General features: G+C 47.2%; 1 protein-coding gene across 1 annotated transcript; it reads right to left on the bottom strand.

Annotated features, from left to right (window-relative positions):
• Positions 1-580: 580 nt before the first annotated feature.
• Positions 581-20,367, bottom strand: VSTM2B (V-set and transmembrane domain containing 2B). The gene is made up of 5 exons (XM_066327309.1): positions 19,808-20,367; positions 19,010-19,194; positions 17,426-17,455; positions 16,177-16,576; positions 581-1,258 (listed from the first exon to the last, which is right to left on the bottom strand). The coding sequence occupies exons 1-5, from the start codon at positions 19,878-19,880 to the stop codon at positions 1,170-1,172; spliced, it is 777 nt and encodes a 258-aa protein (XP_066183406.1). The 5' UTR covers positions 19,881-20,367; the 3' UTR covers positions 581-1,169.
• Positions 20,368-21,329: the final 962 nt, after the last annotated feature.

Here is a 21,329-nt window from a genome sequence, read left to right as displayed (position 1 = left end):
TTTATTGGCTCACCTGAAAAACAAGTTACTACTTGTAACTACTCTATTTACTGTAAAGTAACTACTCTATTTACTGTAAAAAAGCTTCTTTAGAGAAAGCTCACCTGGGTAAGAAAACTGACACAATGATGTATTTTTAAAATCTGAATATATTTTAAACAAATCTTAGAACTAGGGAACACAACATTCCAGGATAATTTATTTTGATTTTCCACTGCTTGATTAATCTTTTTTCAGATAGGCCTGGGGCAAACCAAAGCAATTTACACTGAATGCCACACAATGTCCCACTGTCCATCTACCAGATCTTACCCTGACTGCCCAGAGATAATGGCTGGCACCAAAGAAAAGGCAGCTGCAGCTTGGGACTGTCTGCACATTCTGCTGTGGGCTTTGGCATCAGGTGAGGGTGTCTGAAAAGTAACTGATTTTATTTTTTTTTGTTTGTGCTGCATTGTTCCTTAAGTCTCTGTGTGTGACAAGGCAGGGAAGGCACACAGCCATCAAGCCTTCTCAGGGACATTCAGGACACAGGGAAAGGCACGCACATCTGTAAAAACTTTATTTCAAAATCTTTTTATTCAACTGTTATTCAGCAATATACAATACAGTTTATAAACAAATGTCTTACCTTGTCTCCAATCTTCATTTAAAAATAAATATTATTGACAGTGAATATTAATTATGGTAAGATGTACCTTTTTGATGTCTCCAAAAGAAATAATTTAATTAAAAAAGAAAAAGGAAATCCAAAAAAACCTAAACACAATAATCTACTAAAAATATTTCCTTTCTTAGGAAGGGTTTGACCCAACATCTTTACATATTGTCATAAAGATAACTGCTCAACAGTTCGTGCAAAATGAAGAGTCAGAGGAAAGGTTTAGAAAAGAAAAAATATTACATTAAAATAGAGGAATCATAAGTGCCATGCACAGAGCAGGGCTTTACACCATAGAGTCTGGAAACTAGATGCATTATTCTATGTGATTTACTTTTCTGTGGCATCCCCAAAAATATGTTTTTCCCCCTATGTAGAATTTATCATGCTTCTTTCAGTCTCTTTCTGTCCATCTTTAAAACGGTAGGGATTTCTTTGTCAGGGGTTTTGTTTGTTATTAAATAGGTTCCTTTCTGTTTGGCTGAGGAGGAGTGGAGGGAGCAGTCCGTCAGTGGTTTACTAATAAATGTACGAGCTTATGCAGTATTAACAGGGACATGTATAAGAGTGGGTCTGTAGCATAAATAGGTCCTGTACCTAGAAAAGAAAGAGACAAGGGAGAGAAGGAGATTTGATTTTTTATCTTTTCCAATATAGAAGATTAAATGCAGAAGAGAAATATAGGAAGATTCATTTTTATCACTTCAGTGCCAGGGGTCAGAAGCTTAATTTTAATAGTAAAACAGCATCCTCAAGCTATCCAACTCAAATAGCTTTTTCCTCCCCCTCCCAAATCTGACACCACTTAGGTCATTTCATTATGTGTTACTAATGGTATGCCTAAACTTGGCTTTGGCCAAGTTACCAGCAATTGAGATTTCTATAAATACACCATAATCTGGTATATAGTTTCTTGAGAAATGACAGGTATCAACCACCCATTACTTTAAAGGGAAATGACAAATGCTGCGTCTGTACTTCTTGATTAACAGGACATGAACCCATTTCATTTGGAATGGGAACAGCAAGACCTTGACATCTTCTTTACCTTTTATAGGAAAGAGCTGAATTTTAAATTGAAAATGTGCTCAGGAGCTATACAAAAACAGAGGTCAGGTGTGGAACACATCTGTTCCCGTCAGCCTGTCCTGAGGAGAGCGATGAGCTAACTCATGGGGCAGGACATGGCCCTCCCTGGGCAGGACACACCGAGGCCACTGCCCACAGCAAGGAGCAGCAGCCACGTCCATGCAGCAGCTACCAAGGCCTCCCATCCATTTACACCAAGATACTTGCTCAGATTTTTTATTTTCCAGCGAGGTGTGCTGAAAAGATCCAAAACGGTATTTGCTGTGTGCACCATGGTGTGGGCCCTCTCCTTGTCATGGGAGGGCTGAGCTGTGGGGATGAGGTCAAGACAGCAGGCATGGCATGGGGCACACAGGCATGGCATGGGACACACAGGGCTGGCATGGGGCACACAGGGCTGGCATGGGGCACACAGGCATGGCATGGGGCACACAGGCATGGCATGGGACACACAGGGCATGGCATGGGGAACACAGACCTGATATGGGACACACAGGACTGACACGGGACACACAGGCACGAGGCTCTGGCCGTGCCACCTCTGCAATGGCCACTGCTATCTGCCAGCCAAGGCAAAGGCAGAGGTGCCCGTGCCCTGCAGCAGCCCTGGTGCCCGGTGCAGGACACGGCTGCTGGCGCTCCTGATCCCAGCACAGCCCAGCAGACAAGGCCAGGCTGGCCCACAGCAGCTGCCTGGCCCAAATGTCCTCAGGGGACACCTTGCTGAGCCATGAGAGGACCACGTGTGGCAGCTGTCACCAGCACAGGACAGATGTGGGACGTTTCCATGCAAAAGCAGGAGTCCAGTGGGAATTTGTCTGCCCTGCACCTGAAGTGCAGAGGGGCACCTGAGGAGAGGCCTCCTCTCTGCTGAATACCCCACCTACAGGAGTAATCAATGCCCAAAACACTGACCGCCACCCAGACTGTGAGAGACACTTTGCAAAGCATGAAAACTTTAAGTTTTCTGTGTTCAGTATCTCTGGAAAAGTGATCAGGGCATTTCTGTTTAGGAAACTCACTTCAGGCACCGTAACGTGAATACTTTAGTTTTGGTCTCTAGGACATGTGAGTGGCTCCCAGCTGTGGCATGATCAAAGCAAATGCCTCAAACGGTGCCTGAGCAAAGCACTGCTCTTGGGCTTGCTCCTCCAGCTGCCTCGTAATCTATATCCACCTCCCCAGCAGTGCTGAAGTACGATTACCCAGCATCCAAAACAGGACAGAGCAATGTGGTGTGCAATTGAGGAACTCAAGAAATGTCTCCACAGTGCTGTCTCACAGATGCCCAGACTGTGTGGTGATTATTTAGTTATTAAGGTTTTAATTAAATCCCTGCATGCACAAACACGTGCTATGGACTGCCTACATAGCAACAGCAAGGTATTGAGATGAATACAGGATTTTTGTTTTGAAAGCTGAAAAATCATTAACAAACACAATTAACCCCAGCAGCTAAAGGAGTTAGTTGCAACTCATTACAAAGAGACACTGAAAAGTGTGTGCAGGGAAGTCCTCTCCTCTGGGACATGGCACAGCTGCAAGATGCCAGCCCAGGACAGTCCCCACGTGCTGTCACTGTCCCCTGAGCCTGGGGATGGCACTGGCAGCCCGGCAGAGCCAACACTCCTGGCAGCTGCACACAGCTCAGTGGTGCCAAATTTGTGCCAATTCCACACCTGCCCAGCACTGCAGGGAAGAGCTGGCTGGGGTATTTCTGATGATCAAACCTGAGGGTGCTGAGAACCCATTCTTTCTCTGCTAGGGCTGAACGTGTTCTTTCAATGAGCAGGACTCGAGTATGAGATGCTGCCAATTACTCAGACAGCAAGATGTGCTTTTGTAAGGGGGAATTCCCCTGGAAACACTGAGAAACGACCTGGAGAAATGGGCTCTTGAAGCTCAAGTGCTCTTACAACCATGATACTAAAGGGCTGCCAGAAATGCCAGCTTAGGATCATTTAGGCTTTGAAGGGAAAGCAGTATTAGTCACAATTCCTTGCAGCTCCTGTGTGCCTGCTTACCAAAATCATTCCTGTGTTGGTTTTACCTTTATGTACTAGTTTTAGTTTAAATTTCAGTGCAGAACTGTGAATTCAACAGTCCAAATTTTGTCTTTTCCTTCTGTAGAAATTACTGTTTTCAACCTATATTCTCCATCTTCTCTGATGGCAGAATGTGAGTTCACACTCTGTTAACAGAATCTCAGCAGTTAAATGAAATATATTTCTTAAAAATATTTGAAAGCAATTATTCTTACTGAACATCACATACAAGCTTCTTTTTTCATACTGATTCAGTGTTGTTCTGCTCCAAGACTTCGGGCAGTACTGGACACACAGAACTTAAGAATTCACCTCCCTCTAGATATAAGCAGACCAGAAAAATAATTTCCAGTATCTTCTCCTTGATTAGTTAAACTGAACCATTGATTATAAACAAACTGAACTTAGTCCTCAATTCAGCTGTTATTGCAGTAGTGGAAGTCTTGACTTTTAGTTAATAAATTGTTACATCTGTAGATGTAAACAAACAAAATGTGGGCTTGAGCATGAGGATCTGGACACACGATTGACCCAGATGTGAGAACAGAGGGTTCTTGTCCCTGATTTAGTGTGTCTTTGTCCAGACACACTAAATCAGGAGTACACAGTTACTTGCAAACTACGGGCACTTGCGTGAAAACATTTCACTGATATTTTGAATATTCATTTGATGTTCTGTTATTGCAAGCTTATTTATCACTATACAGACTTACAGCTTTGCTTTTGAAATATTTATGTGCTCATGGCCAAAAGGGAAAGTCTACCACCATGCAGAACAAGAACAAATTGTTCTCTTCGTGTATGGTGAATTGCTCTCTGGCATCACTCATCCTTCTTTGCGATTTATGACATAATAGTGTTTTACTGCAATTTTTTTATTTAATAATTTTTTTTAATGCCGGAATTAATCACAGTCAGACTTAAAACAGTTCAATCGAAAACAAACATGAATTAACCAAGTGACTTGTGGCACCCAGAAAAAATGGGATGATTCTTTTACAAGCTATATTTAACCAATGGTCAAAACCCACAGTTTCCAGCAGTCATCTATTTTTCTTACTAGAAAGAATCTGAAAAGTCCTTTGATGTCTCTCTCTGAGATGGTGGTAAAATGAAGTGGCCCATATAACAAAAAGCTGAAAGACATCAGTAGCCTATTTTCCTTGAAAGATGAGATAACACCTAAAATCTGACTGCTGATTGATGATGGAGCTGGAGCCCTGGTTGGCAGTGTCACGAGACACTTCTCTGTACTGCCTTTTATGCAGTGACCTGTTAGCCTTGGCCTATTTCCTTACAGAGCAGTGCCCAACTAAAGCCCTCAAACCAGGCATTTCATTAAGAGGTGAGGGATCAAACTGACCATACAGATTGATCTATTCTCTCAGTCCAGAAACTTCAGACTGCACTTGATACATGTTCTGGTATCTATGGAAAAAACTGAGTTTTACATGGGTTGCTAGTCAATGATCATTACAAGCAATAACCTCCTAGATAAACCTCATTCACTGACATACATCTGGAGCACTTGCACTGAATTGAAGGGAATATACCCAACTTCACACTTAAGAGCTTCTTAGAAGTTTTTAATTGAAATTACTAAAGTCACTATTCACTTACTGAACCAAAGAGATAATAAGCTACACCCCATCAGAACTGTTCCACAGTTTGAGACAGGATCTTACAAACTGCCTACACCCTTCCACTCTTAAGTTCTTCCACCACAATCCACACACTGCATATTTGCTTTTTTAAACCTTTTTTTTTTTTTTTTTTGTACCTAATGCCTTAAAATTCCCACTCCTCCCCAAGAGCTAAATCTCCAGGGTGCTGTGCAGAACTGCATGCAGAGCCTGTGCTGACTCTAGCAGACCCTCCCAGCTCCACCCTAGAGCACTGCATGGAACAGGATGTGGTGGTGCTCAAAGAAGTATTGGTACAACAAAAAAAACCCACTGAACTATGGGGTCCCCTTACTCCTGGCTTTTGGCTGGCTGTGTTTCATCCTGCCCAGCACAACCAGAAACAGCTCCTCAGCTGCCTTTTGGTGCAGCTAATTTCAGCAGTGGTGACTTCCCACATATTTATGAGCAACTGCATGGGATCTGCTCGCCACTGAACCTGCCTAGAAGGCATGATGACAAAATTAGTTTTCTATCCACTACAGTCTTTATTTATAATTCGCTGAGTTTTGGAACAGCTTTCCATAACTCATCTCAAGAAAATGCCTCACAGAAGTCAGCATATGTTTTTATTTCTACACAACGATGCAGGTAGACGCTTGTGATTCTCCTTTGCTCCTTTATCCATGACATCAAGGTTTTTAAGGTCAGGAGTAAATCTTCTCTCACAGCCAGGTGAAACTATCAGCATTGCCCTCCACACCCTTCATGATAATGCCCACATTTCACTTTCTTTATCCACACTAGAGCCTCAAACTCTCCAGGAAGCTGAAAGCAATTTTACTGGCCAGAAGACACTGACCAGAGTTCTGTAAAACTCTGTCATTATTTTAGGTCTTCTCAAATACACCCGAGTTTCACTGTTTTTCTGCCTTCTTTCTCATGATATCCACTGCAATATTCAGGCCTATATTTAGAGGTGAATTGCCAAACTCTCATGTTACAAGAATAACTGAAAGCCTCCCCTGTCCTAATTTTGGAAATTCAAAAGGTTTTAATATTTCCAGTAAGATTCCATTTGCATTTGCAGTAATGAAATGAGCATGTTTTACTTGCCCACAGCTCTATCTAGTTACATGCTGGGCTAAACTCACCTGAAAACAAGGAGGTGAGAATTTAAGGCTTGGTAACTCTACAGAAGCTGCATACAGGGCAGCACAGTGCAAACTTTCCTGAATAGGTAGAAAAATAAAGATGTATATTTGAGAAAAAGCCAATTCCTTGTAGCAGCCTGATCCTTAATTTTGACCATCCTTGATGTGACAACTCAAAAAGCCCACCTAGGACAGGAGACTGGTGTTTCAGTGGTTTGGGGGTTTAGCACAGTAGCAGGAAGGCTGTAGGTTAGAAAACAAATAAACTGGATGGCAGTGAGAGAGGAGCGTAGTCATGCAAGGAAATTATGCAGAAATAAAAGTTTGGTTCTGATAAGAACCTAAGAGAAGAAAAACAGTCCTTGTGCAGTATTGATTTTCTGAAGCACTGCAGTGCTCTGCTGGAAGTCAATGTGTGAGTGCCTGTGGGACAGGACAGACACAGGCATTGGTACAGGAGTTGGGGATGTGTTTCTTAAGGCACCTGCAACTATTGAGGTGGATTTTGATCTCAACAGAGCTCATTTTAACTGAGACTCATTAAGGCCAAATTTTCGTTAAAATGTTAGTGTTAACAATCTCCGCCAAACATGCTCATGGTACACAGACCACCCAAGTGCTCTGATATCCTCTACAGAGGCTCTTCCCCCTCCTGGATCGTAAGGACATCATCAGACATAAGGTACAGGATTACATGGACAATTGATCTGACCCATTCCACAGCTGCTGCAGGTCTGCAAGGCACAGCACTTTTGTATTAACCACAGCTATCACAAACAGAGGAGCTGTTGAACTAGTGGATTTGATGGATGTAGGGAAATGCATATCTGCTATGGAGCAAGAAATGCTTCTACTTTTATATAGAAATACTCCTGTTCGGTTCCCAGAGAAATATGCAGTTTCATTGCCAACAGACTGGCAAAAAAACCCCATCTCCCATGGAAGTTACAAGAAACAGGAGTAACACAATATGGGAAATATTTTCCCTCAATATCCCCATTTCCCTTCTGTGGTAGCCAAAAGCGTACAGAACAATCAGCACTGGTACCAAAGCCTCTCTCTGCTTCTCCAAACACTACATGTGCCTGTGAACACCTCTGTGCTGAGGGCAGGCAGTGCCCACACACAGCAGAGTGGCCTGAGCTGAGGGAGTCAGGCCCTTGAGGGGCTGCTCTTGGGATCTCTTCCACACTGGAGAGAGCCAAACCAACCACTCAACCACTCCAAACATCCACTTGGGAGGAACTGAAGAGTAACTTCAAGGCAACACCAGGAGTAATTTATCACCAGGAGTAACAAGCTCCAAAAGGAAACACTGCTCTAGATGGTGTCAATGGAGAATAGAAATTCATCCTGAATGCTTAAAATGAGTAATTTATTCTATATAGATTATACAGTTTAAATACTTTCTATTGGTTTGCATTTAAATAAGCCAGTAACCTTCCTCTTTTAAGACCTGCAGCTGGTGTCTACTTTGTATTACCCTCACATAAACAGATTCCTGCTTTGGTATCAGTGAAATGATATTTCCTCACCAAACATCTTATTAAGACACTCAAATCATGCAACTATGAATGTGTTTTAGTTTCCAGAATTTTCTGCGGTTCCATGATCTAAAATTAACTTAAGAAAATCAAGAACCGTTAATTCATTCCTTGACTGTTGAATAACGAGAGATACAAAATTCTTTGTAATGAAATTTGGTGGAAAATGAATTCTAAATGAAAATACAGAGAAAAAGAAGTAACTGCATTAGTGGTAGTTCAGGTGGTAAATAAGCAGCCAGTCCTACACTTCCTTCCTCTGTACTATAATTTGAGCAATTCCAGAGCATATCCATACATACAAGTAGCAAAAGCACAACTCAAACTGCCCAGATCATAAGGCAATGAAAAATACTGGGTGCTGGTTTCAGCTACTGAGCTTAGAAGCAAGTTTGGGACATATTCTAATGTTTTTCATTATAAGTTGGAGGACTAAAAAGTCATATTGAAGAAAAGCAGGCAAGCTAGATATGGACACACAGTTCCACAGGCTGGAACTTTATGAAAAGACTGACAAAAAGAGTCCCACTGGACTGAACCACAGGTTTCATATTCTGTAACTGATACAAGTTGTAAATATTTGCAACCCAGAAATAAAGACTATGACACTGTGGTTCTCACTTAACTGTTTTTAGAGTATTTCTGGCTTGATCAGGATTAGGAGCAAGCTGCCAATGTAGTTGTAATTATCACTCCAATCAGAATTACTAAACTTAAGCAGATGCAAGTGCAGATTAAGGACTTTTTTTTTGAAAAATAACCTTATCCGGTCCATACTTAAAAATACAGAGCTAAGTGCATTAGCAGAATGCCTGATGACACAATAAAAATGGCTGTATTGAGACCATGTGCCTGAAAAAAAAAGCAGAGCCTGTGATTTCCATGAAGAAGAGATCACCTTTTTGCTGTAAACAAACAGCAGCATTTTGGGACTGACCCACAAATACACAGACCCTCCCAACATTTCCAATGACTGATATTTGCTAGATGTTAGTTAACTAAAGACTTTGCTATGCCCTAGATGTAAGGGAGGCCAAGCTTTGCAGAATAAGGCAGCAAGGAGTCATTTGACAAAACTGTGGACATGGGATATTCCTCAATACCCTCTGTGCATGTGAAATCTCCAGCCCCTCGGCGTGAGAGGGACTCAGATTAGCACGCCAATTTTAAAAATTATAAAGCAGTAAACTATTTCTACTCATGTCAGTTTGATGACTTTTACCCATAGAATCACATAGAACTGGTGAGGCTGGAAAAGATCACCAAGTCCAGCCATGAACTCAGCACCACCACACTGTCTACCACTAAACTGTGACACATTTCCATGTCTCCTGAACACATCCGAGAGCAAAGTAACAGAACAACAGCTGTAGAAAACCACGTCCATGAGAGAGCTCCCTGTGCTCTGCCTGTTTGGAAGTCAGCAGCCTGTCCCTGCACACAGAGGGATGTCCTGCTCCCAGCCAGGGCCAGGGTGAGAGCAGAGATTGTGGGGGATGCTTGGGGTCCTTTGCTCTGTGAGCACAGCTCCCTCCTCCTGCCGTGGCACAACCCTGTGCTGGCTCACACAGAACCCTCGGCTGCTCTGCCAAACTGCTCCTCTTTCCAGCTAATAAAATTGCCTCCCAGCTGATAACAGCCTAGCAATATAAAGTACTCGGTTGTTAGCTGCTGTTGTGACAAATAATACCATTCTGCTGACAACCCCATTTTTTCCAATACAAACCTACTTGAACTGTTTATTATTGACATATGGGACTGCTCTGCCATTATCTAATTTTAAAAAACACATAGTAAACAGCAATAGTGAGCCTGACAGCATTCATACTGCTTTAGCAAAGCTAAATCAAAATCCAAAGCAACCTCCTTTTATTGCCAGCACAATCCTGTCAGGCTCTCTTAAGTAAAAAAGAAACACCTACACAGGACTACTGTGAGATTCATTTCCTGGCAGAGGCTACTTTCTGTTTGCTCTCCAGCTACAGCCCACACTACTAAAAGCCTTCTTAACACCAGCACCACTAAGGCTGTCTGGCCATTTCTTTATGCCATGACTGCCAATTTTTAGACTGTTAGGGACCTATATAAATTGACAACACAGTTCAAGCATTAGTTTATACATCAGTAAAGCTGCAGCAGGATAGCAGTGGTGGGGAGTGTGTAACAATTACTGCCACTCATAAAAGATTCAAAGTTAGCTGGTTCTGCAAACTGAGACTCCATTTGCAAAGTATCTGTTGGAATCATGTACAAAGAACTAGCACTATATGTATACTTCTGCCCCAAATGCTGCTTGCTTATGCAAAAACACATGTGGGTGCACTGAGCCTTTCTTCATATAAATTTCTAATTTTCACTCACTAATGAATCAATCTTATATAGAAATCTAGACCAGTGTTAGGTACAGCTTCCACATTCACTAAGACCTGGAATACTCCCTTCATTGTGTTTAGTAATATTTTTAGAAGATTTTTTCATCTATAACTTATAGATATCAAAGAAATTCCAACAATATTCAGATTTCTTCAAGGGCACTGAACAGGCTAGAGTAGAATAGGTTAGTGCAGTTTTGTCTGTCCTCTGGGGAGCAAGCAAGAACTGCTGAAAGGAGGTTATTCAAATAAATTGCATTTCCACAGTACAAAAACACCCAGGCACAGCTTGTTTCTGCCCTAGATAATGAGGTGACACAGTACAGCAGTTAGTGCTTTTGTCCAGTTCGAGAATTAATCCATATTACACAGACACAAAAGAAGATATTTGACCTCACTTGTCCCCAAAGCAGTCTAATTTTCCTAGATATTAAAGTGCTAGTGATGTGTATTTAATGAGAATTCTTTTTGCATGTTTATTATCCAGTGACATTTAGGAGGTCAGCCTGATAATTCAGTTATGGCCTCTGTCTTGCTACTTTATTTAATGTAAAGGAAAATGTGATGTGACCCAGGTTGCATTTAACTACAAGTAACAACAGAATTGAGCTCATACGTGGTCTCATAAAAAGCACAGGGGATGTGGAGCAGACCCAGACATTACTGAGTGGGAAAGGCAGGGAGCCTGAGCTGAGCAGCCTCACAGACTTTCTTTTCCTGCTATTTCATGTAACATTCATCTATCAAACATAAACGAGCTCCACAGGCTGTGCCTCAAACTAGCAGAGAGTCATTCACGCTCTGACAAAGCCAGGAGAGCCCTGAACTCAAACCCTTACCCAAAGTTGGTCCAAACCCAACCACAGCCCTCCAAACAGCGTCCCCCTGACCGGCCCCAGCTCTGCACACGCAATAACACATTGTGCTCCTTCCTCTGCTGTCTCTAAGCTGCAAAAACAGGCCTCTTGCTGCCCAGTGCACAACAGAGATCTGAGAGTCTCCCCATGGCCTCCTGCCTCAGGGTGGGCAGGCTGTGCATGCCCTGCTCCTCTGAGCACCACGGGCACAGAGGCTGCAGGACTGGCACCTGCTGCTTTATCCTGGCCAAGCAGCACAGGGGCAGAGCTCACACATAAAAGGCTTTGAGGAGGGGAGGGACAGGCACAGAGTGAAGATTTATCTTCTTCCTCGCGATGACCACTTCATCTGTGCATAACACATGAGCCTGTGTCCCTCCTAGAGCTTCTTGTTTCACACTCCCACCTTTGTTTATTTTATTTAAAGCTTTCACTTCTGAGCTTTGAGGCTAGAGATCAAACAAATAAAAGGGAATTTGGAAGCTGCAATGTCTGATCTACATTCCGCTCAGAAGTTAAACTAAAAATTGCCCCCAAGCAAATACACAGGCACTCATTTTGGAGACAGTTTGCTAGGATATAATACAGTCAATTTCCCTCCCAGGAGGTCAGGATGAAGATCCTTGTTTATTACTTCACCATCAGATGACAAAGTTAGTCTCACAACTAAGGCACTGGACTTAAATTTAGAACATCTGAAATTAAGTTTTCATATTTAATTTCACAGCTGTCACACGACTCAACCAAGTCAGTTATTGTTCTTGTGTCATTTATTTGTCTCAAACATATATGTCTCAAACTTGGACTGCAAATTTCCTGAGACAGAGACACCATGTGTTTCACTCAGTGATGCTCCTGCATCCCCCCTACCCTACCCAGTAAAAACCAAGAGCACCACCAAACAGCAACAACTCTGCACACTTTCACTTGCTCACCCCAATATTTTTCCTACAGTGTAAGATTCCATTTGTGTACAAGCATTTCAACTAAAAGCTCAATATTATTTCGTTTAGAACCACATGGATGACTGCTTCTCTGATAGTGTTAAAAATGGTCTTGCCAGCAGATCTTTGTCTCCTCACAGCCCAAATCCCATTTTCTTGGTTTCCACTTCAGTTCACCTTGCTGGCAGACAAGCAGTAACCTTTCTGACTCATGGGATCACAGCACTAAGTTTTTATATGGTTGTTTAAACATCATGGATAAAATTCTGTTCAAGTAGCTAGTATTTGTGGCATATTGGTCAATTTTTCAGCTATACTGGATCTATTGCCTTATACACCATAATGCTGATCACAAACTTCAGCCAAATACCATTTCTGTTGATGTCCAAAACAATGGATTTTCTATTCATACCCAGTTTGTCAGATGAAACTCTCTGCTCTTTAGATAGTATCAGTAAGAGAAACATTTATCTTAACAAATTCACTTAGAAAATGTGAAGAATCACACTTTCCCATGGTGCATGATGAGGCCGCAACTGAAGTCAACAAGAGCCCTCCATGCACATCCCAATGCAGCATTGCATCTACAATCATGCTTATTGGAATCCAAATACTTAAGGCCCCTCTCTTACTACACTGAAAGTATTGGGAAGATTTCTATTGCAAGGAAAATAGGATTAGAGGCCAACTCATGCAGGACACTGTAGCTAGTGCCATGCCATCAGCTCTGAGGCAGAGCTCTCCAGTGTCTAAAATGAGGGTGCTTCTTAATCACTGACAGCAAATCCATTGTTCAACCACATTTCTGCTTTTATACAGAGGAAATATCCCTGTGTACAATGAAAAGACTTAGAAATGCTAAATACTTTCAATGTATTAGACTATTCAATTATTACACACAGATTTGGTGCAAGTACTTATCTGTATGTGTTACAGAGCTCCAAATAGGATAATGAAGTGTATGAGTTATGCTGCTATGCAGATGTAACTCATACAGCAACACGGGGTTAGGTCCTGCAGTCTTAAACACCACGTGAACAAAGATTTAGTTGGATTTGTTGGCCCTACTGTGTGGAAAACCAGTTATGACACTGCCTCAGGGAAGTGGACTTAAAACAGGGCTTCTAGTTCCCAGTAGTAAATAAACGGGACAAAAAACCCCATTTCCTATAAAGCAACTGCATTCTTTATGGAGAACAGAAATTACTGTACCTAATGGAGCTCTAAAGAACACCACTTCAACAAATGGGAAACTCAGAAAATCTAAGATGTCATTTTCTTTTAGGATATTTTGCAGAAAGTTTAGTGCTTATCCAAATCTAGTGACAGCACTGGAAATCTCATCTTCCCTTTCCTCACAAAAGCTGGTGGTATTCCTGCAAGCCCTCATCACACTGACTGCCATGTTAGTATTTTATCCAGGTCTCTATGCCACATTCATGTCTAGGGAAGACTTCCTGCCTCTACACCAAGCTGTCTTTCTGCTTCAAACCAAATCCCTGGCCCAGAGAGTCTTTCTAAAATACCCAGGAGATGAGGACTGGGACAGCAGCAATCTGCTTCACAGAAGCAACCAAAGAGATGTCTTGTGGTAACAAGACTCAGTTCTGGTCCAGAAGGCACCTCAGTCATGAAGTTTTGAAGGTCAAGTCCCTCAGCTGCAAATCTCCTAAGCCATGCTGTAATTGATGTTCTATTGATTCAGTAATTACAGCTCCAAACTGCCATAGGTACAGAAATTCCAACAAACCAGGGAGAAGCCTGTTATTCAGGGAGGTCTTGATGCAAGCAGAGTAAAAAGGTATTATTTCTACAAGAGGACCATACAGAGTACACGATTAATTCCCTCCCTCTGATGGGGACAAGAGCAGGTGCTGGTTTACCCCGTCTGAAGTCAGTAGAGGAACAGGAACAGTCCGACTGGGCTCTCTCCAGCACAGGAGCTGCCACGGAGTGGCACTGTTCACAGAGACCAGTGTGCCCAGCAGGGAGCTCACGGCACCAAGTTTTGGTTTAGTCAGTTTTGTAGCCCTCAGCATCAGTCTCTACCTGGAGACACCCACTAGATTTTTTTCTGTGCTCTGCTACCTTTTTCACTGATTTAAACCCTTTTGTTACTTCCACAATGCTGGCCACAGTGCAACCAGCTTATTTTCAGAATTTAATGCAGCCTAGAAAGGATGCAGAAGTGCCATATCCCAAACCACAGACATGTAAAAAATCGGGACAGACAGCAGTTTAGCTGATCTGGGCAGGAGGTCTTGCCCTGACAGGCATATGTGACATGCTGTCTTGGCGGCACACGCTCGTATCCATCTGTTGACGTGGAACTGAGCCCACTGCACTTCCACTGTCCTGGTTTTTAGTTCATATGAATCACATAAGCTCTGGGTTCAGCAGGCAGGGTGCACAGGGCTGCAAGTCCTAAACCCAACCTCTACGGACAGCATGGAAAACACTGCAAGAATTCTCACAGTCACAGAGTGGAGAGGAAACATGAAAACAACCCCTAGCCTTGGGGTCCCAGGAGGAAAGCAGATCTTTCCAAACAAAAAACAATAGATCATAAGCATTACGGTGTCTGGTTTAACTTCTGGGGTTAGTAGATTCAGCAAAAGCAAAATGAACTTCTTTAAATGGCCACAAGCACCTGTAGTTAAATCTCAGGAATTGTCACCTTATCTTCCACTAGACACCAATGAACAACCAGCTTAATCTGGGGAATGATAAAGAGTAAACTTTCACATGTATTTCTACAGAAGAAAGAAACTAAATTATTCAGAAAACGGTAGTAGCCAGATTAAACACAGCACCTGTAAAGCACCTGCAGGTCACAGTGACCCATATAGGAATGATTTCCATGTCTGTGAGCCAAAACCTGCAACTGTTTGCCCAGAAAGTGTGAAGAGGTATCAGGAAGAAGTGTGAACTTCCCTGTGTGAAGATTATGAATCTGCGTCAGAAGAGACTCAGCAGAGAAGGGAGCTCAGGGCCTTCCCTGCACAGTCAGTGGCATAAAATTGTTTCCCTTCTTCCACAGATAACTTGGCAGGGACATTTGTTCACCATTAGCTAAGTCACAGTGGCTGAGAGGAGAGCTGAAGCCCAGCCAAAGCAGCACCACACCTCTGAAGCTTGAAACACTTTTGCAATGCAGATTTCGGACTGTGTTCTTTGTCCCAGACATTCCTGTCATTGGATAAATAAAGGTTCATAACTGCCTTCTCTGGCAAACCACAATATGGTAATGTGGCATTAATAACTTAATACAGTATTAACTGATAGACAATCAGTATTAGCATGATGTTTACATTGGAAAACATTATACGGCACTGTATCTCCAATTCTTATCCTGCCATTAATTCAGATGTGGAGCTCATTACACGGCAATTGACATTTCCCTTCTGAATCCTGCTCTGCACAGGCTTTGAATCTGATTGGGACAGCCAGCCCTGCAAGCCACTCACTGATCTAAATGCTCTGCAAATCTAAATCCTGTGCAGGACATCCACGGTGTTTCGCTCACCTGAGGCTGCAGCTACTGTTTCAAACACCGCACCCAAAAAGCTGCAAGGGGGTTCTGAACGTGGGGCCTCCCATTGCACCTACCAAAGGGATGCAGGTCCCAGCCTTGCACTCGGACCCACCTCCCCAGCTCCGTGCCTGTGTTCACTCCTGTCCAGGCTGGGGCAAGGCCCCAGTCCCGGCTTCGGGACCACCTAAGCACACCTTGCCAACAGACTTGGGCGCGATCACCGAGTTTCAGCGCGGCAGCGAGAGCTCCCCCACGGCAGGAGTCGGTCGGTCACAGTGCCCGACCCCACGGGAGGGTCAGTGGCGGGCTCAGTGCGGTGCGGGAGCAGGGGTCCCCTCCCGGGCCCGCCCTACCTGACCCGTGCTGCTGGCGGAGGATGGCGGCCTGCCCGGGCGGCGGCGAGGCCGAGGAGGCTGCGGCGGCGGCCGTCGAGGCGGTGGCGGTGGCGGCGGTGGCGCCGGGAGCGGGGGCCGGCGGCGGGCGCTTGGCGGGGCCGGGCGGCGGCGTGGGGCGGGCGGCGGGGCCGTGGCGGCGGGGAGCCGCCCCGCTCTGGATGTGCGACACCGCCTCGGCCGCCTGCACGTCGGGCGGGGAGAAGCGGGACAGGACGCGCAGCAGCGCCTGAGCCTTGTGCTCCTGCGTCTCGTCGTCGCTGTAGTCCGACACGCGGCACTGGTAGACGCCCTCGTCCTGCCGCCGCACGCCCGACAGGCGCAGCCGGTGCGAGATGTCGTTGCCCTGGACGCGGACCGTCTGCAAGAGAGCGCACGGCCGGCACGGCCTCAGCGGCGGGCAGCGGCCCGGCCCCGCCCTGCGGCCCCGCTGCCAGGAGCACGGAGCCGGGGCTGAGTCCCCCAAACCAGCCGACGCTGAGCCCAGCACCTGGCGGGGGCCGTCCAGAACCAGCCTCTGTCCGCACCGCTCCCACGCCACCTCCCACCTGTCACCACCAGCGCTCTGCCACCACCCCCGCGGGTGTTCTCTCGCCCCCTGGCCGGTCCCAGGTTCCCAGGGCTGGGCAGTCCCCAGCCCTCAGGAGCCCTCCCGAATCCCGTTCTTCCCCCCGAGGAAAGCGCAGCCCCCGGGGCTCTGCCCCCGCCCGCTGCAGCGAGCCAAGCCCGGCCCGGCCCGGCGGTGTCCCCGCCGCGGCTCCAAGGAGCTGGCCCGTGTCCCCAGCACCGCGGAGGGGGACCCGGCACCCGCGCCACATCCAAGGGAAAGGGGCGTGTTTCCTCAGGACAGCCAGAGAAGGGGTCGCCTCAGGCGACTGGGGGTTGCACAAGGCTGGGGGAAAAGCAAGATTCTCTTCTGATTTGGCCCACAGTCCTTTTCCAGCGTGGCTAAGGAAGGGCTGTAAGGTAAGCGTCACCTCCTCTGGATTTGCAAGGAATGAGACGTGACTGCAAAACCAGCAACAGATGGTAACAACGTCTTGAGCCACGGCACACTGAGGAGGGGAAACGTGCCACGCTCCCGCCGTGCTGCAGGAGCGCGGCTGCCAGTGAGACCAGCTGCATTCGTGTGTCAGGAAATGAGGGGGGCATGCAGGAAATCCCACGTGCGTGGGAGGACGGGCGTGCACCCATCTCGAGCTGCACTTACGCTGATTTTTGTTGCATCCTTATTTGCTACCTAAAAGAACAGAAAAAAAAGGGCAATTAGACTCCGAGCTGTCAGCACATCAACAGGATGCTCATATTCCCAGCCCAGTGGAAGGACAGAACGTGGGTAGATACAACTTTCTCCGCCTGCCATTCACACAGCCCGTGTGGCTCAGGGCAGTTCCCCAGGTGATGGGGAAGGCAGCAAACCAGTGCTCAGCCCGCAGGGACTCTTTTGGTAAAGTTCCCGTGCTGCCCCACAGAAGCGCTGTCTTCCCCAAGGGCGCGAACAGCAGCCAAAGAAATGCTTGTTGCATGCTCTGCTGCTCACAGTCACTGACAAACACTGGGGAAGACGCTTCACCAGCAGCGCAGCAGGGAAGGGCTTGGGAAGGCTGGATCTTGCATGGCTCAGGGCAGAGCTTCAGTCCTGAAACACCCTGGGAGCAGGTATCACACAGCAGGTTTCATATTTGGTTATGTTTCTGTCTCCAGCCAACCACTGTAAACCTAAGTGATGCCTCAGACCTCACTGATACGCCTCTCGGGGAGACGGTCATCATTCTCCAGGCTTGCTCTGTCATCATTTATTGTAAAAGCAGCTCACAGTTTTTATATAAGGTTAAAGAAGACATTTAAATCCAAGCGATTTATTTCCCAGTCTGACAACTGACTTACACTTTCCCCAGCTAGGCGGCATCACATTAGCTCAGTGTCTATATGCTTTGCATCTCTATTTGAGCTCTGCAGGAAAACAAGCGTGCCACAGAGACGGGAGCTGGCACAGGCACAGAGGCTGCCGCGGGCCACCCTGCTGGCGCAGAGGACAGGGGCTGGAGAGGATGACATGTTCTGCACAGTAGGGCAACACAGCCTCAAAGTCCTGCTTTGCCCCACTCCTTGTGCAGCCCTATTTGGCACCTGCAAGTTGTCTTTGCTCTGGTGAAGGGGGGGCTGTAGAATGAACCGGCTTATGCTGGGGAAATGCAGCTGAAAAATTTAGACTAAAGCCTACCCTCACACCAAGAGGCTTCCTAGGGGGAGGGGAAAAGGCACGCAAGATTTAACTTCGCTTCATGCATTTTAATTGCAACATCTGACTGAAAAAATCTTGCTGAGCTTCAGATATGGACACAAGTGTGGACATGTACAAGTAACTGTGCATTTGGAGATGCAGACTGATACCACATTAATGTACCAACAGAGAGGTGCATCCCTCGTGCCTTTCTCTACACTATCAGGGAGCAGAGGCTCTTCCCAGCTCAGTCCACAGAAGCACTGGTTTTTGCTTGTCCACACTTCATACTACAGCTGTTCTTGGGACCTCATTGCTGATTTTGCAGTGGAACATTTATCATTTTCTGTTTACAGTCCTTGAAGCACTGATGTTTTTTTCTGACACCAGATCCCTCACGGTGCATGCCCTGTACTCCTACATTCCTCAGAGGGCCTAGACACACTGATGCTTCCTACTGGTGGCTGGCACTGGGCAGAGGAAGCACTCTGGGAATGCTGAGTTTATTCTGATCACTGCCTAAGCACGTTGCATTTGACGAAGAGCTATATCTCCATTGCAATGTATTACCTTGCTCCTGCTGCCGGGGACACTGATGGCTAATTCGTGTGCAAGTTCTCTGGCTGGTTCTTTAAGGTACCACCACTGGATTTCCAAGGAGTAAGAGGTGGATCCGCTGGCTCGGAAAGCACAAGGCATCTCAATATCATCTCCCTCCCTAACAGTCACATCTTTGGGAACTTCAGTAAAGGTAGCTGGGAGGGGAAGATAGAGTTACAAGGGCTGGTTAACGAGAGAGATTAAAAGACAAGATCAGTGCTTTTCAGTCTAACGTGAGCTGCTTCAGCTCAAGAGCTAAGCGCTGACCGCGGCACAGGTTTCCTGGAGCCCAGAGATCGCGGGGTAAGCAGAGCATCCAGGGCTGCGCAGCCGGGGCAGGTCCGAGCCGGCCCCCGTCACCCTGCAGCCGCGGCTTCAGTGGAAAGTTTGAAGAGGACTTTAAACCCCCCCCGGTCCTTCTAAGAAAGCCGTGGGCTTGATACTCGGCCACCGGTGTCCCAGCGTCCCCTCCCGCCGAGCGGCGGGGACCGTCCCGGGCTGCGCGCCCGCCGCGCCCCGCTCCGTTCCGCTGCGCGCTGCCGGCAGCTGCGGCCCAACAGTGCCACCTTGTTCTGCCAGAGGCCGCCCGGGCAGCTCCCTGCCCCCAGCCCCGCGCTGGGAACGCGCCGGGGAGGCCGGGCCTGGGAGCAGCGGGGCGGCTGCAGCTCGGCTGCGGACGGGCGGCCCCGCAGCCCCGACGGCCCCGCAGCCTCCCGCCAGCGAGTTGTGCCCCGAGCGGCGCGTCGCCGCGGGAACTTTCCTACTCACCGGTGACAATGAACAGCAGAGGAGCGTTGAACATCAGGTAACAAAGGGTGCAGAACAGCCCCCGACTTTCCATCGCATCTATGTGGGCTGCGGGCGGGGGCCTGGCTGGGGGCGCAGCCGGGCACGCCTCAATCCATCGCACACAGCGGGGCCGGGGCAGGGCTCCTTCCCAAAAAGCCAAAGCCTCCCGGCTAACCTCGGTTTGCAGAGAAGCAAATATAAAATCCACAGCCGGCTGCTCAAACTCGCTCGCAGGTGGAAGCGACGTTTCTGGGAATGCAGCAGTAAAATCTCGTCCCGCTCCTTCGCTCCGCCGCGGGCGGGATTCACCTGCCCTGCGCTGCCTGGGGGCTCCCGCAGCCCGAGAGCGAGCAGGCGACGCCGGGCGCCTCTCCGAGCCCCATCCCACGGAGCGCTCCGCGCCCGGAGCTCGCCGCGAGGTCCAGCGAGGCGGCGGCGGGGACGAGGCTCCCCTCCCCTCCCCTCCTGCGCCCGGGCAGCGCCCGCCGTGCGCCCGTCGCGGGCTCTGCCCCTGCGCGGCGGAGGCGGCGGCAGCCCGAGCCCGCCTCTCCCCGCCCGGCCGCCGGAGCCGCCGGAGCCGCTGGAGCCGCTGGATGCGCGGCCCCGGCCGCAGCTGCCCCGCGGGCCCGGCCCCCGCCCGCGCCCCGCACCGCCCCCCGCTCCAGGCCCCGCCCGGCGCCGCCCCGGGGACCGGCCGAGCCGCGGGGCTCGCTGGCCGCCCGGCCCGCTCCGCTCCGGCCCCTGCCGCTACCTGCGAGGCCCCTGAGCGAGCGGCAGCAATCCCGCGGCTGTTCGCGGCATCCCCATCCACGCCCGGGGCTCCTCCTGGGCTGCGTGCCCCCGGCGGATTGCTCCGCCAGGCTTCCCAACTCACTGCCTGTGTTATTGTTAAAATACGTTGTGGGGAGGGAAAACCCCCCAAACAAACCCACTCTTACTGATTTAGGAAACGGTATCATAACAAGAAAACGTTTCCGTGGATCAGCTGTTTCTCAGGCAAACGTCCCAGTTAAAAAAATAGAAGCGTCAAAAAGTCATCAGCAAAGTCATTACAGTGAGTATCAATCACACGCAGATTTTGAGTTTTTGCAGAAAGTAATGTGAGGGAGCTGTATTTTAATAAATTTGAGGTGCATTTCTAAAATATTTCCCCTTTCCCCCACTGGAAATTCCATTAAAAGTCACCATTTTGTTCAGCCACAATTTTATGTAATCACTGTGATGGCCTGGGAGGTGCGTTTTAAGATCTGCAGAAAATTACCTTTATATTTTTAATGGCTTCATTCTATACCACAATGTGTTAGCTGGATACATGTAGATTTCTATGGAACAAAATATTCGAGAACATTCACTTTCTGAATAACTAAATCAGACCAGCTTTGATGTAGTCTATAGCTCCCCAGCTGCCTCTCTGTCCCATCAGAAAAATCTCTGGTGGAGGTTGGACCCTGCTTTTCCCTGCTAAAAAAAGCCACCTCTGCAAGGTTTCCATCAGCAAGTT

The sequence above is a fragment of the Sylvia atricapilla genome, chromosome 12, assembly GCF_009819655.1.
Source record: "Sylvia atricapilla isolate bSylAtr1 chromosome 12, bSylAtr1.pri, whole genome shotgun sequence".
Lineage (NCBI taxonomy): Eukaryota > Metazoa > Chordata > Aves > Passeriformes > Sylviidae > Sylvia > Sylvia atricapilla.
The sequence above is the reverse complement of the archived record's forward strand: the minus strand, read 5'-3'. Positions and strand labels throughout refer to the sequence as shown.